Consider the following 13,596-nt stretch of genomic DNA (forward strand, 5'->3'; position numbering starts at 1 on the left):
TGACTTTGTTTTTTGTTTTTACCACGTTCAATGAAGTGGGCGGAATTTTTTCGACTCCTATTTCACTGCCGAAGAAAGGACAACAAACATCTTTCACTGTGATTGAAACATGAGCAAAAAAACAAAAAACAAAAACCAAAAACAAAACAACAACAAAAAACAACAACAGCAACATCTGGGCCACTCTACCAACAACCGCGCTCTGGTCAGTAAGGAGCATCATTACCGTCATCTTCTTTGTCATCTCTCTCTCTCCATGTTACCCGGTGATTCATCGCGAAACTACGGCGCATGACTAGTCGATGATAGTTTAATCCACCCCCTCCCTTAACAGTCATCAATTTCAACCAGGGATTGAAACCAGGCAAGCCTTTTTCAATGGCAGTCAAATGCACTGCCTCTAAATCTTAGCCTTTGGGTTCACTAAAATCACAAGAACTGCAGGCCAAGTGTTACAATTCTCATTTATTACGTCAAACAGTGGGAATATTAAAAATACAGTCGTTTTGAGCCCGTTGGTAACAATACCAAATATTTCTAAGAACAATAGATTTTTCTCATGCAATGATTTTTATGCAAAGACCAACAAATGTCACATTTGGCAGTCTAAGTATATAACCCTTCCCATGAAATCACTCCATAACAGGCTAACAATTTCGACATAAGTAATCATACATATCTGTTATAAATTTATTTAAAGATTGCCAAAAAAATAGGTAAGATCGACAACCTCTATTACTCAGTTTCTCTCAGTTATCTGAAAATTAGAATCTCACGTTAAACCACGCTATTTCCACATAATTTATCTACTTAAGTTCAGGAGACAGCCTTGGTCATTGGCTCCTATTACATTTCAGGTTAAATTTTTGTTAACATGGCTTAATTAAATATCATTTAATATGACTTCATTGTTCCACTCTCGCCCTGCGCAAAATGAAGTGGGAAGACAAATAAAGGCAGATAACAGATAAGAGAATGTTTACGTTATTACGACTGCTCAACAGCGATATTACATGTAGTATAAAGGCGTTCAATTTGTAACACCTTACAAACATCGTTATCGTTTCACGTTTTCCAATATTATATCCTCTTCATCGTCGTCTGTATCATCAGAATATTCGTTGCTGAGCAATGCTTTGGAGTTAAAGGAGTTGAGTGATCGTTCGTGGTCATAGTCCATTGTATATCCATTCCGTCTAACATTCAGCTGTCTTTTGTACCGCACCAATCGCCATAGGCCCACTACAACAAGAACCAACACTACTGTTACCATGACACTGATTCCCGCCATCACAGCCGCTGGCAAGCCAAACACCACGCTTTGCTGTCGCAGTGTAAACTGGACTTGGGTCGCGGGCTCACTTGGATGAACTTGGACGTCCAGTGTGACCGCTTTCCGCCCTTGTGCAGACGCAGTGACTTGATAGCTTCCAGGAGTTAGAAGCCGCCAAAAATCACCATCTCTGGCGGTTGTGACGTCATGATCACGACCCTTAACTGAAATAATGGCGTTAGGTATGGGAGATCCTGTGTCATCGTACACGAAGCCTTTTATACCGTGGTGTGCCTGAAAAAGAAAAGTTACTTCAGTTTTACGACAACTTCAATATTACAACCAACCAGCAGAAACATAGGCGACGAATAGTAAGACAACAATGCAAGTCTTATGTGCGGTGAATCAGGATTCTCTTGTTACCATGTACGGCTCACAACACACAGTACAAGTGTCGTGGAAGCATCCCTTCACTGCGTCTCCCCTAACAACACACACACATGAAAACAAATTGTTTTAATCAGCTAACCTGAAACATGAAAAAGAAGAGGGGGTCCTTATGTTCCTTCCACTGGTGGTCCAAATCCCGAGCAAATGGAAATTTACAACAGCCCATGTGTACACTTATCTCAAAACAGTTGGTATTATCGTAGATATAGTCCTTCATTCCACCATCCTTGCTCTGCCAAGCAGCACCATTTATGATCCCGTTTGGAAACTCTTCCCGCACAGAAAGGCCTGGGCACAACGGCTTCCCATAGTGCATTGAAGGATGTGAGTTTGAGTACGAGGTTGCTAAGTAACGGAAGACATCGTCATCAGGGGTGGGATTGGGTTGAGAGCGGCCTTGAGGATGGGCATCATAAGGGTAGTGTGCTACTAGTGAACCTCCATGAAGACTGGCTGACAGAACAAACGGGTACCGCTTGATCCACTTCATTATCGCGTTTGTCTCAGCTTCAAGTGCCTTCCGTGTTGAGTCATAAACCCCTGTGAAGAAATAATGTTTCAGTAAACAAGCAATGAGGGGACCTCTTGTTATCATTTTCACTGTCAGTATAAATCATTTACAAAGGTATTGAAGGTTAAGTAATGATAAACACTTTTTGTGGACCAGGCTTTCAAGACGTTTTGCTTTGTTTTTTAACTATAAAAAATTGCGACAAAGTTGAAAAGTTTAAAACCATCTTGGTTAAAAGTTTAAAAAGCGACGACGTTTCGACGTTTGCTTAACGTCATTATCAAGTCAACAAAGAGTGAAATGAGAACGAATATAAATGTAAAATAATTCCTAAGAGACACGAATATATACACGAATGATAATAAAGCATTCGCACGCAGAGTCAAGGCAAGAGTTTGGCGCGAATAGTCTTTCTGAGTATTTAACTCAGTATTTAAACTTTTAACCAAGATGGTTTTAAATTTTTTAAACTTTTCAAATTTGTCGCAATTTTTTATAGTTAAATTACTCAACAAATCTCTGCTTTTTTTCTGTCAACGTTTTGAGAAAAGGAGAAGAATTTTCACAATTTAACTCCCCATTTGTGACGACCTTTGTTTCTGAAACAGGCCAGAAGAGTGGAATTGCAAAATGCAGGCCTACAGGATATACATTTGATAACCTACAGTGTACCTGGAAAATTGGAGTTCAAATCGACGTCTCTTGCGTTATTCCTTCCCTTATCCGACAGGCAGTTGCCTTCTGTTGCCACTTCGAATCCATCAGCATTAAGAGCAGGCAGGATGTGGATACGAGTACTGTTTACAAGCTGACTCACCAAATCATCTTTACCATAACTTAAACAAAGATGTTGAATCATGAGTAACAGCATTTCTTTACCCACTGCTTCATTGCCATGTACCCCACCCACATATCTGAACTCTGGTTCACCCGGCTCATGTATCCCAGGGTTATCAGAGATCTCCATGACCCAGATGTTACGGTACTGAACAGTTTGTCCAATGCTGTACAGCCGTGTGATGTTAGGGCACTTGGATGTGATATCTCTCAGAAAGCTTTCCATTGCTGCGTACTTGTGATGAGAGAATCTTGGTTTTTCATGCAAATTAAACATGAGAGTAGCTTCTGAACCGTCATTGATTGTAACTTCTTTGGTGACACTTGAGTAGCCAGGAGAATGTGCTGTGACCTTGTACTCTCCTTTTGCCAAGAGCCGGTGGAAGTTTGAACCATGTTGTTTGAGGATAATATCAACACCAGATCCTTTAATGGTGACTGTGGAGCTGTTGACTGGCCGGTGGTCTAGAGTGTGAATAACCCCCTGAAAAGCTTCATGAGATTTCTCTATGAATCCTAAAAGTGGTTCACGGTTTGCCTCCCAAATTCTTTCAAGTTCTTCAGCTGGTGGGTACTTACAACAAGAAATGAAGAAGGATAACTGTGGAATATTGAGAGCCAAGTATGCATAGTCTTGCATGGTGTAATGAAGTTTTTTCCACTGGGCGCCATTAACAATGCCATCAATAAACCCTGCAGCAGATTCATTACACCCCTGACCAAGTTGCATTGTGGGATGTTTGCTGGAGTAAGTGAGAGCAAGCTCTTTAAACAAGGAGTTATCTGATGTCACAGAACCTTTGATGTCATCACGACCACTCACACTAATACTCATGGGATACCTGTAAAAAAGACCAAGACAAAGGAGTGTCATAAGTAACATCGACAACACAGTAGTTTTAGATTATCGTTTATCATCATAACATTGCTTTCATTTGGTTTTATCTATGGTGAAGGGAGTAAATAAATAAATAAATAAATAAATATATAAATAAATGGGAATTTTAATGGCTTCCACCAAATGGCTTTCATCTACTGTTTTCAGGTAGAATTGGAATTTGTGAATGTTCATTTTTGTAGAGGGAGGAAAACTGGAGGACCTGGAGAAAAACACTCAGAGCAGGGATGAGAACCATCAACAAACTCAACCCACACATGGCGTCAGCACCGGGAATAGAACCTGACCCAGACTGGTGGGAGGAGAGTGCTCCCACTGCACCATCTCTGCAGGAGTGGTCTTTGGAGGGAAAATAGGTTATTCACACTGTAGGAGTATATTATGCCTCTTACTAACCGAGTTCAAGGTCTGCACTTAAGTTACAGGCCAAGTTTTTCCCCGTCGATTTATGGCCCAAGTACAAAGCACACAGGCCATAAATCAATGGGAAAAACGAGGATCCGTAACTTACAGTATGGACCAAGAAAACAAGGTTAGTAAGATATTTATTATATCTCTGAGGTTACTCAGTGCAAGAGAAAGGAACAACTTTCAAATTAAGCGGGGCCCATACAGTGAACAATGAAGATGATCCGTAACCAGGCTAACATCAGCACCACCAGAGAGCAAATCTACCGGGGTCGCTGGAGATTCATTGGCCACATTCTCAGAATGAATGCCAACCAACACCCCAATACAGCATTAACCTGGGCTCCAGAGGAAAAGAGAAGTCATCGCAGACTGAGAGAGACCTGACGCGGCAGTGGTTGCACATGACCGAGTGGCTTGGCAAAGAAGAATTTCTGGCCCATTTCCCCACTTGGGGTCAAGGAAATAGAAAGAGGAAGACAGTGAAATACAGCCCGCAAAATTGACCAATCACACCGTGCGTACTAACTGAGAGATTCACCTTCACTTACTCCATATAGAGGTTGCATCGCCCAAGTTGGCTAAATAACTGTATTATCAGATTTTTACTAATTATCAGCAATACTTAAATTTACTCAACTTCATTAAAAAATATGGTTACAAAAAGGTATCAAGTTACTCCCTTGTTAGTTTACGCAGGTCAGCAGAAAATGGGTAAAAATTAGATAAATAAACAAGCAAATAAATAAAATAATAATTATTATCAACTAACTAATTAATAAGAGAAGCTAAATGGAAATGACAGTGATATAAAAGAAAAAAGAGAAGAGCACATCACAAAAGACTGAGGATTAGGTTTATATGTTAGAAATTACTTGCAATTTAAGATGTACGTTGACCGTCATTCACTCTGGTCTTGCAAAATTATAGGCACTGCTCAAGCACGTGGTGTATGGAAATATAATAAAGCCAAACCTCCCGTAAGCAATCACCCAAAATGCCAAGATTAAAAGGTCGCTTACAAGGGTCAAACCAGAGGGGGCTCTTCTGGAAACAGGTCTGACACATCTACTTATTTGAAGAGAATTTATTGCATGCATTTTCCTACATGTAGTTACAAAATGAGCAGTGCTAGGTTGTCACTAAAAGTTCCTCGTAAACTCTGAGTAGCATAGTACATACAGCAAACATGGAGATCAGACCATGTGTCAAGTGGTAGCTTACAAGAGGTTAAAAACAAATTATGAAAAATAATAATACAATCTCCTCAAAAAGTTGTTGCAGTCACTTATGAAAGGTGGTCGTCTACACAAGGTTCCAACTATAGGGCTTTGACTGAGAAAAATTTGGTGTTTTGGGTAGGTGATTGCCTATGGGAGGTGGATGCTTACGAGAGGTAGTCACACATGGAGGTTCAACTGTATAACAATAATTTGTGTGAGAATGATGTATTATTCAGTGAGTGACACAGGGAAATTTGGAAAAAGGAAATCAGAGTGCTCCTATCAGGAGTTGAACCTAAGACTTTGCAACAAATTTATTACTAGTTCAGATGCTCTACCACTGAGCTACAGGAGACTTGTGGGAGCTAAGGCCATTAAACTGGGTTAATGGGACAAACATCCTTCATACATACTGTACTGCTAGGATTGGAATGTCAATGTGTTGCATATACGCATTGGAATAAATGTGATGGTGATTTTAAGCCTGGTGAATAAATGAGATGATGTATTATTCAGTGAGTGACACATTTTAACCAGGTTTCAGCAGGCTTAAAATATACCATCACATTTATTCCAATAATTTGTGCCTTCACGATTTGTTGAACTCAAACTGAAAAGTAAAAAAATAGTTTTGCTAATTTAACAACAGAATTGTTATGCCCACCTTGCCACCATTTCTCCTCCACTAAAGTCAGCAAGAAGAGAAAAGTTGTTGTTTTTCATCCAAGTCTTCACATGTTTGACCTCCTGAGGCTCATTAGCATCTGACTGAAGAAACTGTCAAGAGAATCATATATCAACATACACTTTGTAAAATAATGCAAATTAGATTTTCAAACTGAATATAGAAAGTCGTCTTTGGCTTGAACATTGTTGTTCCTGTACAGCTGTGTATTTCTATCTTCCTTTATGGTAACAATATTAATGCAAGTGTTAGTTCACTTAATCAACAATTTTAACAGGATTTGATGGTTGTAAACTTAACATTCTGGTTCTGACATTCTTTCTTTTCAATAGTATTCAAGGATTTTCACTCAAAACAATTTTTGTTTTAAACAAGGAGAGACCTTAACCCAATTTCCATCACAACATGCAAATGGGTAGTGGTACTACTCCCCACTGGAAGGGATACTATTCCATCACAGAATACCCAGTATGAAGTGACGCGGAGTATTGCTCCTCCCCACTGGATGGGATGCTTGTCCATATTTCTACTACTCACCCCATCCCAAGACAGGGCTCGAAATTGCGACCAATACAGTCGCATTTGCGACTAAATTTCTGGAGGAGTCGCAAATTTGCGAGTTGTTTTCGCGTGGACAAATAACAATTAAAAGTCTAGCTATCGCTACTTTGCCACATTTTTTGCTGAAGTAAATCAAAAATCAAAAACAAATATTGTTGTGTGCCTTGCTTATCGTAAAAAATTGAAGATTTGGGTTAAATTGTACCTAATTTGCCCCCTACGTACGCCATTCCCTCAATCGGTCACCATTGCAGCAGTTTCTTATACATATGTATTGCAGGCTCATATTTTGCTTTGCTAAACCGCTGGATAAGAACTGCCAGAGCAGTCAGGTTGGGGTCAAGGAGGTTGCGTAAATTCACATGATTGCGTTCTTGTTCAGTGATTTCAAAGCGATTGAACAATGTCTGAACAAAAGGAGGATAAGGATTTAAATGCTTTCCAGGATTATCTTTTAAGTGGTGAAATCGAGCGCGCAAAAGTTTACTTAACACTAAATGGGAAGAACTGACAAATTTGATCAGAGGAACGCCAGCTATCCCACAATCACAAAACATGGTGGGTCAAGTGTTCATCAGCGTTCATCTGGAAAGATTCCAGATGTTACAAGAATATTACAAGGATTTCCAAACCATTTAACCGGGTGTAAAGCTATAAAAAACACTCTTTCAGGCAATAGTGGAACACCTGCAAAGGTAGCCAAAGTGATTAAATATTATCTTGGTCCGTAGTATTAACTTCAATAAAATGTCACGGCGTAGAGAAAACTAATTAAAGGATGATCAACTTTGCAACGGTGACGGACGTTTATCGGAGATATTGCAAGATTTTTGTATCCTTTCTTGAATCTAGAAATTGTTTAATTTCACCAAAAATACAATTTTGAGTTGTATTGGATTCAACACTAAAGATGGAGAAAAATGTCTTCAAGGTTGCGATTGTCAGGTGGCCAAGTTATATAGTATCATGATTGCATGTTTCGTTCTGGTACACAGTCCTTATCAGAGATAGCGTGAAAGCTGTTGAAGTAATAAAATCAAAGTGTTGTTAATCATTTGTGAGTCAGAGCTATTTATTAACTAATTATGGTTAGTTTTGCAATTAAAATTTGTGAACTTGCGACTAGATTTTCGTAGCCAGTCGCAAAATGGCAACTGAATTTTTTTTTTAATTTTGAGCCCTGCAAGAAGGGATGCTACTCCATAACCTGATACCCAGCATGAAGAATCCACTAACCTCTGGTTTTCATGCTGTAAAGATAACAGCCTTACATACAGGACTTGTAAAAAAGTCAACCCTACAAATATTATCACAGTAACACTTCTAACCTCTGCAATGTTGCCTGGTACTGAACTCTTTTCAGCATTGGTCAAGTTGTAGTTAAAGCGCAAGGACAAGTCATCTTTTGGTTCCAGCTTTCCTTCACAGTCTCCTTCAGATAACTTCTCATTCCTGTCCACATCAACAGCTGGCAAAATATGAACTGCTGTTGTGTGAAGAAGTTTTATTATCTTGTCTTCTTTCTGTTCATAAGCATTACACAAGTATTCTATCAACTTTAGTAACAACTCTTTCCCAGTTATGTCTGTACCCTGCAAGCTGCCAATGAGGCCAACATGAGGTTTTTTCTGACTCTGATCAGGAGTCTGTGTCATTAACAAGGAATAAATTGGTTTTCCTTGGTGGCTTGTTCCAATTGTCGTCAGTTTGGTGATACCAGAGCATTTGCTGGTTTGCTTATGAAGAAAAGAAGTCATCTCTTGGTAGTTATGCTGAGAAAATTGTGGTGTGGACTCTGCAAAAGGAACAAAATTATTAGAAACTTTGATACTGGTATTAACCCTTGATATGATCCTTTGGCAGCTTTATAACAAATAAAGATTGGCCTGACTGAAGAAACTTAATTACATTACACTAACTTCAAAAAATGCATCACAACTAAAATTTTAGACCACTTCCTCCTATATATAACTTTTTTAACTATTTGGCTCTATCCCCTGCTATTTACATTACGAAATCGCGCCCATTGAAACACGTCGCCCGATAAAAGTGGGGTACCATGATGCTTTGCGAGCATTACAAAGCGTGCCGCTGGTGGCGGTATCTTTTGTCTCGCAGCATGAATCCTCAAGAGTGTTCGTTTATTTGTTTGCACAAGAAGAGGGAGTTTACGTAAGGAAACGGTAGCAGGGCCCTTTGAAAGGAACGTATTAAAGTTCTAACATCGAATGTGGTTGATTTGGAATCCTTTAAATCAAAATTTTTGCTTGGAATCGCAGTATATTGCCGTAAAAACACGCTTCGTTGATTGAAAATTACATTTGGTTGCACTCGATTATGCAAATTACTTTCAATTCACTGGAGACAGTGATTATCTGTTTCCTCCCTTTTTATCGCAATGATAGCATACATAGTGCCCATTCTTATTGGGAACTGTCGTTTGTCATCGAATAACCTAAAAATCATCGCTTCCTTGATAACACGGGGCAATTTTTTATTTATTTTAGTTTAGTCACGCAACTTCTGCTGATAAACTTCGCCTTTCGTCCTTTTGTGTTGCGTTATTTTTCTATTGTGTTTCAATGAATAGATGCGTTCCGCGAATTGTCACTTTAACAATACCATACACAAAAGACTGCTGTGATTGACGTCCAAAATGAAGCCCATTTGCATTTTACGAGCGACGTGTTTCAATGGGCGCGATTTCGTAATGATTGTATATGATGGCACACTGTAATAGCCAGTCAGATTTGAAATAAATCTGACAGTATGAAGGCAGTAACTGATAACTGCCACACCATACAATAACTATGGTACTAAAGGTAAAAAAAATTCCTTTAACTGGCAAAATGAAATCAGCCTGAGCATTAACAATCTGACATGTGGAATAATTTTTATCCTCCAATAATAAAAAAAGTACTATTATTTGCAGTGACAACAGCGTACAATTTTGAGAGAACAGGTTTGAACATGAGCATAGTTTGTTACCATCAGTGTTCAATTCCTTAATTCTTGTGTAAGTATGCTTAATTGCATAATGACACCACTAGAAGAAATCGAACATTGATTGCTAAGAAGCTCACTTACCTTCTGTAACTGTTGTTGAAACTGGAGATGGAACATTTATTTTGCCAGTTGACTTCTCTTCAACAGGACTTGATATAACAGGAATAGAAGTGGGCAATGGGGAGCTTTTCTGCAAGCCATCTGCTCCTTCAGAAGGTTTTTGAACTGGAAACACGTTCAGGGCTGTAGTGAATACAGGCACTTGGACTGTGGTTGGATTTGGGTGTTTCAATACAAAATTCAATTCTGTGGCAAGTCCAGAGGATACCACAATGCTTTTAGTGGCAGAAATGTACCCTGGGAAAGAAACAGTGACAGAATACTCTCCAGGGATAACAAGTCGCCAATAGTCTCCATCATGTGCTGAAACAATGTCATGGCTGATACCTGAGACAGTAATGGTTGCATGGCTTATGCCAATACCAGCCTCACTTTTGATAAATCCTCTGATCCCAGTGTGGACTTGAGACATGAACGTCAAAAGAGAAACTTTGTGGGCATCCCAGTACGATTGCAGTGTGGACTGAACAGGAAACTTTTTACAGCTCATTTCTATTGTAAGCTCAAAGCAGTTTGAATGAATATAGTTATAATCTTGCATGCCTCCCTTAACAACATACCATTCTGCACCATTAGTGATTCCATCTCTGAAGTATTCTTCTGGATAGGCAGGGCAAGGCCGTCCTCCTCCCATAATTGGATGCGCCTTAGAGTATGAAAGTGCTAACTGCCGAAACACAGCATCATCTGGACTTCTGCTGTAGCTTTCTTTACCTGAGGGTGTATCATCAAATGGGTAGTTTGCAACAATAGAACCCCCGTGAAGGTTAGCAGATAGCACAAATGGAATTGAATTGATCCATTTCATAACAGCGGTTGTCTCAGGCTCATGATTGGTATTGAGGTTTGGAAAATACTGATCTGGGAAGTTTCTGTTCAAGTCTTTATTTCTGGCATTTTCACGACCAGGGCCTGACTTTTGGCCTTCTCTGGCCATTTCATATCCATCAGGATTCATTGAAGGCATGATATGAATGCGAGTGTAATCTACAAGTGCTGTTATTGCACCAACTTTGTGGTAGTTCTCGCAAAGTGATTGAATTAAAAGTAAAAGAGTTTCTCTTCCTATCACTTCATCACCATGCATATTTCCTATATACTTAAACTCAGGCTCGCCTGGCTCATGAATTCCTGGGTTGTCTGTAATTTCTATAACCCAAAGTTGCCTTTTCTGAACAGACATACCAACTGAATAAAGTCTTGTAATGTTAGGGTACAAGTTTGCTATTGTGCGAAGAAATGTTGTCATTTCATTAAAATTATGATGTCTGAAGATTCTTGGTTTTTGCCAGTCTTCTACAATTTTAGTGAATGCTGTAGCTGTAGTTGGAATGCTTGTGAAAGAAACTTGAACACTTGGATCTAATGCTTGAAGATTTGAGCTCAAGTCTCTCTTGGTTAAAGATTTAATATATTTTTTAAGCCATGGAATATCAGCATATAGCCTTCTGTTTATGTCATGGCTTGTACTGTTATTATTTTCCAGAATAAACTCTAATTCTGTAGCCTCTCTGGAGTTTACTCTAACATTACTCAGCACTTTACTCTTATAACCAGCAGCAAAAGCAAGGACTGTGTAATTTCCCGGTAACAAAATTCTCCAGAAGTCACCATGTGATGCCGTCGTGGCATTACGGTCAAGTCCTTGAACATGAATAACTGCCTTCTGGATACCATCACCTTGCTGATTCTTTACAAATCCCTTAATACCTCTGTGCACTTGCTCCATGTAAGCCAACAGAGCTTCACGGTTGTTCTCCCACTCTTTGGGCAAATAAGAGCGGTGTGGGTACTTGCAACAAGACAGTTCAAGTGTGATTTCAAAACAGTTACTTATAAGGTAGTTGACATCCTGCATTCCTCCAACGACATCATACCAGAAGGCACCATTGGTAATGCCTCCTTCAAACTGATTACATTCTTGGCTTGTACTCATGGTCCTATGATTTGTGGCGTATGTACTTGCCAAATGCCTGAAGACCTTGTCGTCTGGTGATGCACTGTACCTTCCAGTCCTCTGATGCTCTTTATTGCTGTCAAAAGGATAGCTTGCTACCAATGCCCCTCCGTGTAAATTCGCCGACAGTACAAAAGCATTTTCATAAATCCAATTGATCATTGCTTTAGTTTCCGGTTGTGCTGAATCAAGGTTGTAATTGTCCCAATTATTGAACTGATCAGGAAAATCACGATTTAGATCAACATTATTGTAGTTATTACGTCCAAGTAGTCCTGTGCATTGTCCCTCTATTGCATGTTCAAATCCATCAGGGTTTAAAGAAGGCATAATGAATATATTTGTGCTGTTAATTAGTTTCGTAACACGCTCATTTTGGCCGTAATTCTCCAGTAAATACGCGATCAAATAGATTAACACTTGTCTCCCTATTACTTCATTGCCGTGCATGTTCGCAATGTATTTGAACATTGGTTCTCCTGGTTCTGTCTCGTATGGTTTATCTGTAATCTGCATGACCAATAACGCGCGCTCTTGCGTTGACCGTCCGATCATGTGAAGTCGAGTAATATCACTGTGCTGATGCTTGAAAGTTCTAAGCAAACATTTTAACTTTTCGTAATTAATATAACCTTGATCTTGACGTAGTAAGGAGCGGAGGCTTGTTTTATGCTCAACATTACACGGCGATGGTTGTATTCCTGCGATAAAAACAAGGACAATCAGAGATACAATACACTTCCCGGCCGCCATTTTTACAATTCATCATTTAGTGATGTCAGGACACGTGACAAGAGACAAAAAGAGTATGTCCCCCCACCCCCCGTCTCTCAAAGTTACAAGCATCAGACTCAAGAGAAATTACATGTAAAATAATAATAATTATTTATTTCTCTTGCGTTCCTGCTCGAAAATGCAGTAATCAATACCTGAGTGTTATGTTTTAAAAATCCATCCAATAAGTTTTTTTTCGTCAATACAAAGACAGTAACAAATGCACTTTTAATCCGCCCCTGACAAACCAACACAGCTGTGTAAACCGCAGTGATTTTCATATCGAACGGAAAATCCGTCTAGGGAATCAAGGTAAGAAGAAACACTTAAAAAAAAAAAAACAAAACAGAGAGATCGTGAAGCTTTAGGATGAAAATCACTGCCGTTTTGGCTCACGGAACACTTGTAATGGATAACGCTTGTTTAATTGGCCGTTATACTTCAAACAAGGTTAAGAATGACGTTTACGGCAAACGGCAAACGTGAGAGACCATGTTTATTTTTTCTTTGTCGCTTTCTGTTTTCAGTTTCTCTGTCAAATCGAGTAGATTTGAGTCAGGCATCATGCACGTTTGAGTTATCTAGAATCACGTTTACGGCAAACGGCAAACGTGAGATTAGTGTTTTTCTTGAAAAAAAATGGGTACATAGGCCTTTAATGCTTATGCAAAACTACTCAATTTTACTAAGAAACTGAAAACAGAGTGAGGCATGTTGTATGAACATGATCACGTGGTCATTTCTGCCGTTTATCGTGAACGTACTGTCTAAATCTCTCTGATATGTGGTAAACAATATATTTTACCAACAGGGAAAGAAAAAAAAAATAATAAATAACGTTTATTTACCCTCGGCAGTGTTTATAGCACAAGTGCTAGTGGGGCCGAGCATTA

The 13,596-nt window shown here is 39.2% G+C and overlaps 1 protein-coding gene across 1 annotated transcript; it reads right to left on the reverse strand.

Moving 5' to 3' along the window:
• Positions 1 to 447: 447 nt before the first annotated feature.
• LOC146452890 (carboxypeptidase D-like) lies at positions 448 to 12,689 on the reverse strand. The gene is made up of 6 exons (XM_085097353.1): positions 9,934 to 12,689; positions 8,175 to 8,641; positions 6,265 to 6,377; positions 2,907 to 3,913; positions 1,803 to 2,263; positions 448 to 1,567 (listed from the first exon to the last, which is right to left on the reverse strand). The coding sequence occupies exons 1-6, from the start codon at positions 12,680 to 12,682 to the stop codon at positions 1,058 to 1,060; spliced, it is 5,307 nt and encodes a 1,768-aa protein (XP_084953479.1). The 5' UTR covers positions 12,683 to 12,689; the 3' UTR covers positions 448 to 1,057.
• Between the last annotated feature and the right edge of the window lie 907 nt (positions 12,690 to 13,596).

The sequence above is a fragment of the Pavona decussata genome, unplaced genomic scaffold (assembly GCF_977016875.1).
Source record: "Pavona decussata unplaced genomic scaffold, jaPavDecu1.1 SCAFFOLD_366, whole genome shotgun sequence".
Classification (NCBI taxonomy): Eukaryota; Metazoa; Cnidaria; class Anthozoa; order Scleractinia; family Agariciidae; genus Pavona; species Pavona decussata.